A 12,858-nucleotide genomic window follows, 5' to 3' on the forward strand; every position below is an offset into this window, starting at 1 on the left:
CTCGACTGGTTCACCAACTACTTCTCCGACAGAGTTCAGTGTGTCAAATCTGAGGGCCTGTTGTCCGGCCTCTGGCAGTCTCTATGGGGGTGCCGCAGGGTTCAATTCTTGGGCCGACTCTCTTCTCTGTATATATCAATGATGTCGCTCTTGCTGCTGGTGAGTGTCTGATCCACCTCTACGCAGACGACACCATTCTGTGTACTTCTGGCCCTTCTTTGGACACTGTGTTAACAACCCTCCAGACGAGCTTCAATACCATACAACTCTCCTTCCGTGGCCCACAACTGCCCTTAAATACAAGTAAAACTAAATGCATGCTCTTCAACCGATCGCTGCCTGCACCTGCCCGCCCGTCCAGCATCACAACTCTGGACGGTTCTGACTTAGAATATGTGGACAACTACAAATAACTAGGTGTCTGGTTAGACTGTAAACTCTCCTTCCAGACTCACATAAAACATCTCCAATCCAAAGTTAAATCTAGAATTGGCTTCCTATTTCGCAACAAAGCATCCTTCACTCATGCTGCCAAACATACCCTCGTAAAACTGACCATCTTATCGATCCTCGACTTTGGTGATGTCATTTACAAAATAGCCTCCAACACTCTACTCAACAAATTGGATGCAGTCTATCACAGTGCCATCCGTTTTGTCACCAAAGCCCCATATACTACCCACCACTGCGACCTGTACGCTCTCGTTGGCTGGCCCTCGCTTCATACTTGTCGCCAAACCCACTGGCTCCAGGTCATCTACAAGATCCTGCTAGGTAAAGTCCCGCCTTATCTCTGCTCGCTGGTCACCATAGCTGCACCCACCCGTAGCACGTGTTCCAGCAGGTATATCTCACTTGTCACCCCCAAAGCCAATTCCTCGTTTGGCCGCCTCTCCTTCCAGTTCTCTGCTGCCAATGACTGGAACGAACTACAAAAATCTCTGAAACTGGAAACACTTATCTCCCTCGCTAGCTTTAAGCACCAGCTGTCAGAGCAGCTCACAGATCACTGCACCTGTACATAGCCCATCTATAGATAGCCCAAACAACTACCTCTTCCCCTGCTGTATTTATTTATTTATTTGTTTTGCTCCTTTGCACCCGAGTATTTCTACTTTGCACACTCATCTACTGTCAAATCTACCATTCCAGTGTTTTAATTGCTATATTGTATTTACTTCGCCACCATGGCCTATTTATTGCCTTTACCTCCCTTATTTCACCTCATTTGCTCACATTGTATATAGGCTTATTTTTCTACTGTATTATTGACTGTATGTTTGTTTTACTCCATGTGTAACTGTGTTTTTGTATGTTGTCGAACTGCTTTGCTTTATCTTGGCCAGGTCGCAGTTGTAAATGAGAACTTGTTCTCAACTTGCCTACCTGGTTAAATAAAGGTTAAATAAAATAAATAAATAGTGGCACAGCTAGCACTGCAATGCAGTGCCTTAGACCACTGCTCCACTCTGGAGGCCTTCGCTTTGCTTTTCATCTGCGGTTATGTTTTAGTTGTTTTGTTAGTTGTGTTCTAGCTGGTCTCCAGTTGTTGGGCTTTGGCTTGGTGGTTGGTTAGGCTAATAGCTAGTTGGCTAAATAGCTAACGTTAACTGGCTGGCTAGCTTGCTGGCTGAGATAACTGCATATAGGTAACATTTATTAATAACATTATTTGACTTATGCTGTGCTAGCTTAATGTTAGCAGACTGGTAGGGCTAAAGTTAGCGGGGTAGTTGGCTAGCAACCTTGCAAGTTGATATGTAACAATACATTCATCAAGTATTTGCTTGTAAGTTGAAACCAGTAGACATGAGTGCAAACAATTTGGATTCATTTGAAGTTATACATTTTAATTTATTTCTGTTGGAGTTTACATTATAGGGAATAGGCTGGCATGCCCAGGTCCTCCATATTACATCACACCCCGGGAAAAACATTTTCCGACATGACTTGCGGAATTCTGATCGGTTTTATGTAATAACAAAAAAATTGGGACTTTGAATTGGTACTTTTGGAGTGTATACTAATGCAAATCTATATGTTACATGTGGTTACATTTATGCTACTTAACCCTTTAAACCTCAAATACAATATAAGTAAAATAATTCCTAAATGCAAGAAAGTTCTCCTGCAACAGGGTGATCAAATGAAGATCTTACATCTGTATGTGTTACTTAGCTATGTATTTTAGGGAAGAAAATCACATCCTCAACAGGAGAAAAATACACACGTCTCTAAGCCAGACCAATTCCAAACAAATGGAATTGCCTTGTAAATATACATTTCAGTATGCATTTGCAAACTTAATATGTGCAGTTGTTGAACATCTTATTATTATTATTATAACCCTGTTCTGGTTTAAACAGTGGTACAGTAGCTATCTAGTGATACAGCAGTGTCCCAACAGGCAGGCCCGCTGCAGGATATTAATGTCCCAGGCCGTAAAGTCCTCACCCAGCCCTGGTTGTTTTGTCAATAACCTAATCACGGCTTTGTGTTTTTGGTTTCATTTCTTGGCCTCCTGGAATACCGAGTGTAATTCACAGTGATGTGCTCACTCGCCACCCTTATTTTAAGACCTGGCCACCAGCCAGACCGTGCTTGATAAATATACACTCTTCAGTTTTGTTTTCTCCCAGGAGAAGAGAGACCAGTCGGGGATAAAGGGAAAGTACCTCTGTTTCTCTCTTCCTCTTTTCCTCTCCTTCTCCTTCCTCTCTTTATAGTATCTCTCTCTCCTCTCATCTCTTCCCTGGCCTCTCTTCCAGCTCTTGGTTGTTTGCTTACTTGGTGGGGACAGGTCAGTATAGTGAGCTCTGTGTGCTGACATCCCTCCCATCGTGACCTTCTGTGTGACTAGTTTAGGGGTCAAAGACCGGGCCAAGACTGCTACCATGGCAATGAGCCCAGTGAGTGAGGAGAGGAGGAGTCAGGCCTACAGTATAGTAATGTCATGTGATGGATAGTCTGGCACCTATATATCTCTCTCTCTCTCTCTCTCTCTCTCTCTCTCCCCCCCCCCCTCTCCCTCTCCCCCTCTCCCTCCCCCCGATCCAACTCTCCTCATATTCTACCCTGCTGGCCTCAGACACCAATCATCATCTCTCAGATCACTGTCTCTCTCTATGTCCCCGCCAGCACCTAGGCCAGAACCTCAGCAGCCTATCATCAGCTCATTGATCAGGAAGAGAAACAACATTTATCACTGGACAATCCACAGATCCACTATTCCTCTCTCTCCTCCTCCATGGTTCCCTCCCTCCCACTCTCCTCATCACTCTCCTCATCACTCTCCTCATCACTCTCCTCATCACTCTCCTCCCACTCTCCTCATCACTCTCCTCATCACTCTCCTCATCACTCTCCTCCCACTCTCCTCATCACTCTCCTCATCACTCTCCTCATCACTCTCCTCATCACTCTCCTCCCACTCTCCTCATCACTCTCCTCATCACTCTCCTCATCACTCTCCTCCCACTCTCCTCATCACTCTCCTCATCACTCTCCTCATCACTCTCCTCCCACTCTCCTCATCACTCTCCTCATCACTCTCCTCATCACTCTCCTCATCACTCTCCTCATCACTCTCCTCATCACTCTCCTCATCACTCTCCTCATCACTCTCCTCATCACTCTCCTCATCACTCTCCTCATCACTCTCCTCATCACTCTCTTACAACCTTGACTGAAACTGTAAGATCAATACACCAGGTCCAAGAAGAGATTTGGGTCATTGTTGAATAGCTTTTTAAGAGTTTTTGACATTGGGATATGCATCTACAGTACATGGTTTAATTATAAGTACTCCTCAAAGCAGTATTCGTTGGTGTCCATGTGTAACAGTGTAGGTTCCGTCCCTCTCTTCGCCCCAACCCGGGCTCGAACCAGGGACCCTTGCACACATCAACAACTGACACCCACCGAAGCATCGTTACCCATCGCGCCACAAGAGCCACGGCCCTTGCAACGCAAGGGGAAACCCTACTTCAAATCTCAGAGCGAGTGACGTCACTGATTGAAATGCTATTAGCGCTCACCACCGCTAACTAACTAGCCATTTCACATCGGTTACACATGCCAGAATAAACAGGCTGTTTCACTCAAACTTCCAGTTGTTGGCTTCTGCTGCTGTACAGTAACAGTACAGTAGATTTACAATATGCTGTAGTCAAGGGCTGCGTTGATTCCCCCTAACCCTTTGATCGGGGCTGATGTCATCAGAACACAATTCAGCAGAAGTCCACAATGTTCATTATTCTGTATGAAATAGTCATAATGGAGGGGAATAACTTATGTAACAAGCTATTTAAGAGTTATTACTTAGAATTGCTAAGTAATTGCATAATGCCTGTATAATGTTTGATGTCAGTAAAATAAAGAAGACTAAACGTGCGTGCTAGCGATGGCTGATCACCCCAAGTTCAGTCCCCCCTTTTTTGGAACTGTTCCTAAGATCTCTGTGTTTGTCCCCTGCAGAGAAAGCGTCTCTAATATCACCAGAGGACAAGGTGCAGAGGAGTGACATTTCGTCCAGTAGTCAGGGCATGGTGGAGAAAGAGGCTCTGGGGCCGCTGCTGCTCGAGGTGAGTGAAACAATAAAGCTTGGTGGAATTTGAATTTCAGTGACAGACACAGGAATTATCCACTTATCCATTGATTGGATCATTTAGTCATGCTGCTTTCTAAGCACAGGTACTCTTTCATTCAAATATAATCATATTTTTGGTTGCTCATTAGTAAATGAATGCATAGTAATTAGAGTGCATCTGCTCACAGTAAATTTACATAAAGTTTGTCGTGGATATTTTTTGGGTAAAAATGCAATCTTCGGGGACAACTGCAATTTTGTTCTAATCTCTCTGTCTTCAGTATTTTCTCTGTTTTGTCCAGAGTGATTCAGTGACTCTGTATGGTTCCCAGGACTTAGTTTCCCAGTGAGGCCCAGTGTCATTATGCTTTCCACGTTAGTTCCTGGCACACTTTCCCCCTGGCTGAGGCTGGGGCTGTGAGAGAGAGAGAGAGAGAAAGGCTGAAGTCCCCCTGCTCTCTTTGTGTGTTCCCCTTCCTCCGGAGGTGTCTGTTTCACTCCTCTTTTGTCCCTCCCTCTGTTTCGGGCCAGGCCCTGGACGGCTTCTTCTTTGTGGTCAACCGCGAGGGCCGGATCGTGTTTGTGTCAGAGAATGTGACGGGTTACCTAGGTTACGCCCAGGAAGAGCTGATGACCTCCAGCGTGTACAGCATCCTCCACGTGGGAGACCACAATGAGTTCATCCGCAACTTGCTGCCCAAGAGCCTCGGTGAGGATGACATGAGGGGAGGGGACGTGACGAGAGAAGAGAGGATGGTGAAGGAAGGAGAGGAGGGCGAGAGAGAGGGGGAGGAATCAGACAGAGGAATAGAGAGAAGTAGAAAGGAAGAGAAGAGGAAGTCGAGCAGTGTGACAAGGACAAGAGAAAGGAGATGAGGAAGGAAAGGAGATGAAGAAGAACATGATAGAGGGAAGACGGGTAAGAGAGAAAGACAAAGAGGATGGAGAGGAGGTAAGAGAGGAATCTCTACTACAGGCATGGTATCATGCAGTATGAAGCAGCCAGATCACGTGACAGCTATAAGAGCATAGTAACCAGGAGACATGAAAGGGTCTGTGCCCCGTGAAGCCCCTAGTAATTCCTCTCTATATAGGCCAGGCCAGACAGGATGGGTTGTCAGCAGAGATGGACAGGTCAACTAGCTACTATCTACCTGCCTGTCTTCAGCTTAAACTCTCACTACATAGTGACCACCTTTACATGCACACCAATATCCCGTTATTATTAAGTATTCTGTTTTTGAGTTGACGCATATAAACGTCATATCCCGTTTACAATAACCCTAAAAAGCTTGTATCCCAGTTATGAGAAACCCAGATAAGATGCCTGGGACGTGCTGATCTAAGACGGGATACTGTGGGGTGTAAAAATCGTATCCTGTTTATTGTTGTTTTTGTGGTCTGCGCAGGCTCAGTTTTGCATATCATCGGTGTTGTGTGATGTTGTTTTCATCTGACTGTCAACCATATCACTTCAAACAGTTCAATCCACCATAATAATTTAGCCTACTCTAATTCATTTACTATAATTCAAATTAAGTTTCTGCTTATAATTTCCGACATTTGGTAGGCCATTTGTTTGCCAACTATAGTTAGATATAAGCAGCTTCTCTTCTGTCATAACTTGTTGCCCCAGAAGACTAAATAAAGTAGTGCTTACCAGAATAATGTCTTACGTTGATAGAATGAATGCATTAGTAATCTAGTTAACGCCGGTAAAGTTGTCTGTTTCGTTTAGGGACCGGGAGGAAAACGCAATAACTCCAAAACAGTGGAAAGATTGAACCTGTGCAAAATGTCCAAATGTCATCAGTTTGACCGGTTTTAAGGAAATGAAGAGCTGAGAAAACGACGAAACGCGTTTCTGAAAAGACTTCAGTTCGTCTTGGCTGCTAGTTGTGTATTGTTAAAATACCGTCTGCTTGCTTAACAGTGTCAAAGATAACACATTACACGCACATTTGCATTTTCTCAAGAGATGCTGAAAGAAATAAATCATATTTCTCCACTCCTGTTCCTGAGACAAAAGTATATATTGTATCATTTTACTGCAATAAATGCATAATTCTGCAGGAGTTAATAGTATAGGTTATTACGCAGCGTTACACGTGAGAGGTTATAGGCCTAGAGTCAGTGTCCTGATTTCAGTTACTATTCCATTTAAGCCATAGGAATTTAAATGAGTAATATTCTGTTTATTCATGCCTACATGGATAATCTAGAGCGGGATATCAAAGGTGCATGTAAACCGTTTCTCCCGAATGAGACCTTAAGCAGGATATTAGCAACTATCCGGAATACTGGGCACATGTAAACGTGGCCACTCACTACTGTTCTCTGTCTTGCTTTTTCTCTCCCCCCTCTTCTCTTCTCTATATTGTATATATTTTGTATCTGTCTCTCTACCCCATATGTCATTCCTGTCTCTTTTCAAGCCGTTATTATTACATCACACACGCATTGGTTTACCTGTCTCTGTGTCCCCATTCCTAATGATTTGTGTGTGTGTCTATACCATTACTTGCGTGTGTGTAGTCAACGGGGTGCCGTGGCCCCAGGAGCAGGGCCGGAGGAACAGTCACACGTTTAACTGCCGGATGCTGAAGAGGCCCCCTGACGAGGTGGACTCAGAGAACCAGGAGGCACGGCAGCAGTACGACATCATGCAGTGTTTTACTGTCTCCCAGCCCAAAGCCATGCAGGACGAGGGAGATGGTGAGTGTATACACACACACACACACACAGACACGCATGTACACTCACAGACGCATACATATATACACATATATACACATAAACACACAGACATACAGATACATGCCACTTCTGCACACAGATGTTTACATACACATTGAAAAAGGTGCAGCAGCGACATGAGAACGCTGGTCTTTACCTTGTCCTCCTAGCTAGTCCTGAGCCATATTGGAGGGATAGAGTTCAACACAGTGAGCCCTGCGTATTACAACGAACACACACAGTCACACAACACACACACACACACCTGTCAGAGTCTTAACTCTGACCTTTGATTGGTGTTGTGCCCAGACCTGCAGACCTGCCTGATCTGCATAGCCTGTCGGATGCCCCGCCCCCAGCAGCTCCCCGCTATCAGCACTGAGTCCTTCATCACCAAACAGGATCCCACAGGTATTAACCCCCGACCTCTCACCTTTTACCTCGCAACACTCCATACACACACACACTCCAATGTGTGGATTAGAGAGCTTTCTTTTTGTGCCAGAAGGTGGACTAACTAGAGAGTGACGCTCCAGAAGGTGGACTAACTAGAGAGTGTTGCTCCAGAAGGTGGACTAACTAGAGAGTGTTGCTCCAGAAGGTGGACTAACTAGAGAGTGTTGCTCCAGAAGGAGGACTAACTAGAGAGTGTTGCTCCAGAAGGTGGACTAACTAGAGAGTGTTGCTCCAGAAGGTGGACTAACTAGAGAGTGTTGCTCCAGAAGGTGGACTAACTAGAGAGTGTTGCTCCAGAAGGTGGACTAACTAGAGAGTGTTGCTCCAGAAGGTGGACTAACTAGAGAGTGTTGCTCCAGAAGGTGGACTAACTAGAGAGTGTTGCTCCAGAAGGTGGACTAACTAGAGAGTGTTGCTCCAGAAGGTGGACTAACTACAGAGTGTTGCTCCAGAAGGTGGACTAACTAGAGAGTGTTGCTCCAGAAGGTGGACTAACTAGAGAGTGTTGTCCAATAAACAGGCTTGTTGGTAAACCTACCTAGAGAGGAAAGAAAAGGACAGGGTTTCAGCTTTCACTACTACTGCCATTTACATCTGAGTGTCTGAAAACTCACTTTGAGTGGTCCATAATGTGGCAAAAAACAATATGTATTTTGTATCATTGTGGAGCTCTAAGTCTGACCTCATAATGTAACTCCATCTGGGTTTCATCACCGAGCCTCAGTATCTCTGGTTACAGATGTGTGTTTTGTGTGTGTGTGTGTCTGTTTATCTCCAGGGAAAATCATCTCCATAGAGACCAGTGCTCTGCGGGCGACGGGGCGACCAGGCTGGGAGGACCTGGTCAGGAAGTGCATCTACGCATTCTTCCAGCCACAGGGGAAAGATCCCTCCCACGCCAAGAAGCTGCTCCACGAGGGTGAGGAGAGGGGGAGGGTGAAAGAAGTGGAGGATGAGGAAGAGTAGGGGTAGAGGAAGGGAGAGGGGAAAGAAACTTTCTGCACTTTTCTCAATAATGAAACTGTAATAACAAAGTACAGTGTGGTACCATTGCAAAAACATATATGTTTTTTCTCCTTAAAAGTAAGCCACAATGATAAATAGGCCAATTGTTGTTTGTGCATGTGCGTGTTACCAGTGATGACCCATGGCACGGCCATCAGCCCTCTTTACCAGTTCAACCTGAGCGACGGGACCCCCCTCAGCGCTCAGACCCGCTGCAAGTTCTGCTGCCCCCCCAAATCCGACGTTCAGCCCTTCATCATGGGCATTCACACTATTGACAGGTAACGCACACAACCGTGCAGGCACGGAGAACACACACACTGGCAGGTCATGTGGAACAAGTAGAATTGATTACTTTATTGCCAATCAACGATGGTTGCAAGGGTAGGAATTTTATAGGATAGTATTGGCTGATGGGAATGTGTTTTTGTGCCAATGATATAAACAAACAATACTTTTTCCCGAATATTTCTCTCACCCAGCTGATGTTTTGCTCATGTTTTCCTTCTCTTGTAGGGAACACAACACTGCTAGCTCTCAGGAAAACACTAACTCCAGCCTTCTACTGACCCATGGGAGCCCTGCTCCCTCTCACCCCTCCCGTTCCTCTGCCCTACCTGCGGGCATCGAGGCCAGCCAAGCCCCAGGCCCCACCTCGAGCCTCCATCTCAACAACGGAAACAGCTCCGGCACCACCGCCCCCACCACACCCACCAGCCATTCAGCAGGGTACCTGACGCCCAACCGGTTGTGTCCTCAGCAGGTCAACAGCCCCTCACCCTTGGGCAGTCCCCTCACAGCCATCCCTACCTCATTCATGTCGCCCAGGCCCCCCAGGGGCAGCCCGGGGCTGGGCGGCAGCCCGCGCGTCCCAGGGAACCCCTTCTCCCCTTCCACCCCTGGTCTGCACTCTCCGGCAGGGGCCTTAGGAGGTGGAGGTGGGGGCGGTGGAATCCTCAGCCGGCACCACTCTGGTGGGGACGGTGGAGCAGGGACCCCCCTGGGTTTCTCTCTGCCCTCCCCTCTACCTCAGAGGAAGGCCAGCACCCCCACCAGCTCCCCAACGCGCCCTCCCCCCGCCAAGCCCCCTGAGGGAAAAGGAGGAGGTGGGGGAGGAGAGTACCTGGGGGGTAACCCCAAACTCAACCAGCTCCTGGACAATGGCAGAGTGGGGCCGCCTGGGGACCCCAACAACACCGCTCCTAACACCCACCCCAACACACCCACCTCCACCCCTCAGTGCCCGGCCTCCCACAGCACGCTGACGGAGCGCCACAAGATCCTCCACCGCCTCCTGCAGGACAGCAGCCCGGCCGAGGGCGGCAACGGCAAGGAGTCTGAGATCAAGAAGGAGCCTCCTGCCAGCCCTGCCACCGCCAACCCCAACGGACCCCCCACCACCCCCCAGGACCACCAGCTGCTGCGCTTCCTCCTGGACACGGATGAGAAGGACCTGAGAGACCTGCCCCCTCCGGCCGCTCTCAGCCTGCAGACGGTCCGGGTCAAGACTGAGAAGAGGGCCACCGGGGACACTACACCCTGTGCTGCAGCCTGCGCCAGCCCCAAACCCAAACCCAGCCCTGCAGACAGCAGGCCGCCCAGAGACCCGGTATTGTCTGCAGCCCTACTCCCCTCATACACAGTGCCAGTAGTATCCAGAGTTGGCAAGATCACGTCCCAGACATGCTGAACTTTCAGACAGTTTAAGTTTGGGGTTAAGGTTAAGGTTAGGAATAGGTTTAGGTTTTAGGGTTGGGGCCGGGGGTTAGAATTGGGGACTTTGGATATGTAACTCTGGATATCCCTGTTGTTGTGGTTGTCACAGTGTCTGGAACGTGAGAGTGCCTTGCTGGCGGGCTGCCTGAGTGCATGCTGTTGCTGCCTTCTAAAGGGAGCATGTGATTCGCTGCTGTATTTGTTCTATTTACGTTGAGCGCATAGTAACACTCCCTCACTGCCCTCTTATATCAGGAGCTAGTTGTGTTCATTTGTGGCCCCTCTAGGACTTTGTCTCTCCCCAGCACAGAGCTTCCAGCGGCAGCCTTTGAAGTTGTTTGACCTTTGCTTTCTCTCCTTGTCCCTGTCTCCCCCCTTCACGTCCTTTCATTCTTTGCCCTGCTCCCTCTCTCTTAGTTCCCCAGTGGACCTGCTGACCTGGACCCTCTCAGCCAGCTGCTGCCCACCCTCAGGGGCCCCGCTGGGGCCAAGCAGGGCAGCGAGGAGAAGGGTGACCCTCAGGCCCTGTTGTCCCATAGCCACCAGACCCAACCTCAACCTCGGCTCCAGTCACCTCCACAGCCTCGGCTTCAGTCCCCCTCCCAACCTCAACCCCAACTTCAGTCCCCTACTCAGGTCCAGCCTCAGAACCATCTTCAGTCCCCTCTCCAGTCCCCTACCCATCTCCAACACCAGAACCAGCTTCAATCCCCTACCCTACTCCAGCCCAGCGAGGCCAACGTTCCCAGAGCCATGAGCGTGAAGAGGGAGCCTCCCGGAACACCAAGCCAAGGTACAGCAGGGATTAGGGGGGTCAAGGGTGAGGGGTCACCATAGTGGGTCACCCCACTGTATGCTGCCTGTCTTCATTTTCCGCGTAGCCACCCAGGAAAAGACTGGATCTGACCTTGTGTCTGTTTGTGTCTGTGCAGGGCTCACGGATGGCTCCTCCAGCCTGCAGAACCAGTCACACTTTGACTTCTGCAGCCCCACCACCCCAAGCCAGGGACAGGGACAAGGGGAGCCCTTCCAGACACCAAAAGACAGCAGCAGCCCCTACACAGAGCCTGGACCCATGAACTCGTTCAACTCCAACACCGGTATGAACTTGAATATGCTCATGTCAAACAATCCTCAGTTAAATATCTATAGGGCATTTCTGAAAATAGTTGGAAATTACACAATGATTACAGAATAATATGGAATCTATGTGTAAGTTGTTTGTTTCATGGGGGTTCATTAAGAGTTGTGTGTGCTGTCCTTCAGGGTTGTCTAAGATGGAGACGGACTCTCAGCAGTTCCGGCCCCTGGCCCTGACTGACTCTCTGTCCTTTGATGGAGGCATAGGAAACCCCGTGCAAGCCTCTCTGGCCTCCCCTCAGGAGTGAGTACAGTACTTCTTTGTGGACACACAGACACATACATTCCTCATTGCTCACATTCCAATTCACACGCACACAGAACCAAACCTTCCACATCCTTACATTGAATGCACAGACTCCCATGTTCCTGACTCCCCCTGTGTGTGGAGCAGGCAGTGTGTTCCGTGCCCACTGGACCAGCTGCTGTGCCCCCCCACCACCCCAGAGGGTCGTAACGATGAGAAGGCCCTCCTGGACCAGCTGGTGTCCTTCCTGAGTGGGACGGACGAGAGCGAGCTGGCAGAGCTGGACCGAGCTCTGGGCATCGACAAGCTGGTGCAGGTGAGATCACAGGAGGAGGAGAATGATAGTAGATTACGTTAGCCTTTTTCAAGTGTTATCTATATAAGAGGACTGTCATACAACCTGATTCTACTACACTGCAGAGCTGAATGAGAGCTAAATATTGAGGGAATTTAAATTCCTGTCCAAAGCACCACAGAATCGTTACTCTCCAGTACAGTAGTGCAATCATCAATACATGCTTCACGTAATGATTTGTTTGGTCCTGGAGAGTTTGTTGGACTGTAATTAACCCAGTATTGACCCTATCCATTCCTCTCCCTAGGGCGGCTGCTTTGACCCCACCCCTCAACGGTTTCCCTCCCAGCCCCCTGCCGCCACCCCCATCTCCATGGATCCCAAGCTGCCTGGCTACCCCTCTCAGTTCAGCACTGGCTCCCCTGCCCAGTTCCCTCCAGAGATGGGGCAGGGTATGGGGGTCTTCGGGGCACCCAGAGGGGCCTTCCCCGGGGGCATGGGTAGAGCGCCTGGCGTTGCCAACCAGCTCCGACTGCCGCCCAACCAGCTGAGGTTACAGCTGCAACAGAGGCTGCAGGGCCCACAGCAGGTAGGATGGGCTGGGCAGAGCGGGTACATTAGGGATTGCAGACTTTTGTTCCAACCCAGCACTAACACACCAGATTAAACTATACT

The 12,858-nt window shown here is 48.7% G+C and overlaps 1 protein-coding gene across 2 annotated transcripts in view; it reads left to right on the forward strand.

The window, feature by feature from the left end:
* LOC115174743 (nuclear receptor coactivator 1) overlaps positions 1–12,858 on the forward strand; it is a 104,070-nt gene that overhangs the window by 81,776 nt on the left and 9,436 nt on the right. For both annotated transcript variants that reach the window (XM_029733563.1, XM_029733564.1), the window contains 12 exons: positions 4,477–4,583; positions 5,120–5,297; positions 7,124–7,303; positions 7,634–7,735; positions 8,559–8,699; positions 8,919–9,066; positions 9,302–10,394; positions 10,919–11,294; positions 11,434–11,601; positions 11,768–11,885; positions 12,036–12,204; positions 12,491–12,772. In XM_029733563.1, coding sequence (XP_029589423.1) covers positions 4,477–4,583; positions 5,120–5,297; positions 7,124–7,303; positions 7,634–7,735; positions 8,559–8,699; positions 8,919–9,066; positions 9,302–10,394; positions 10,919–11,294; positions 11,434–11,601; positions 11,768–11,885; positions 12,036–12,204; positions 12,491–12,772 — 3,062 coding nt within the window. The remainder of the gene's footprint in view (positions 1–4,476; positions 4,584–5,119; positions 5,298–7,123; positions 7,304–7,633; positions 7,736–8,558; positions 8,700–8,918; positions 9,067–9,301; positions 10,395–10,918; positions 11,295–11,433; positions 11,602–11,767; positions 11,886–12,035; positions 12,205–12,490; positions 12,773–12,858) is intronic.

The sequence above is a fragment of the Salmo trutta genome, chromosome 35 (genome assembly GCF_901001165.1).
Source record: "Salmo trutta chromosome 35, fSalTru1.1, whole genome shotgun sequence".
Classification (NCBI taxonomy): domain Eukaryota; kingdom Metazoa; phylum Chordata; class Actinopteri; order Salmoniformes; family Salmonidae; genus Salmo; species Salmo trutta.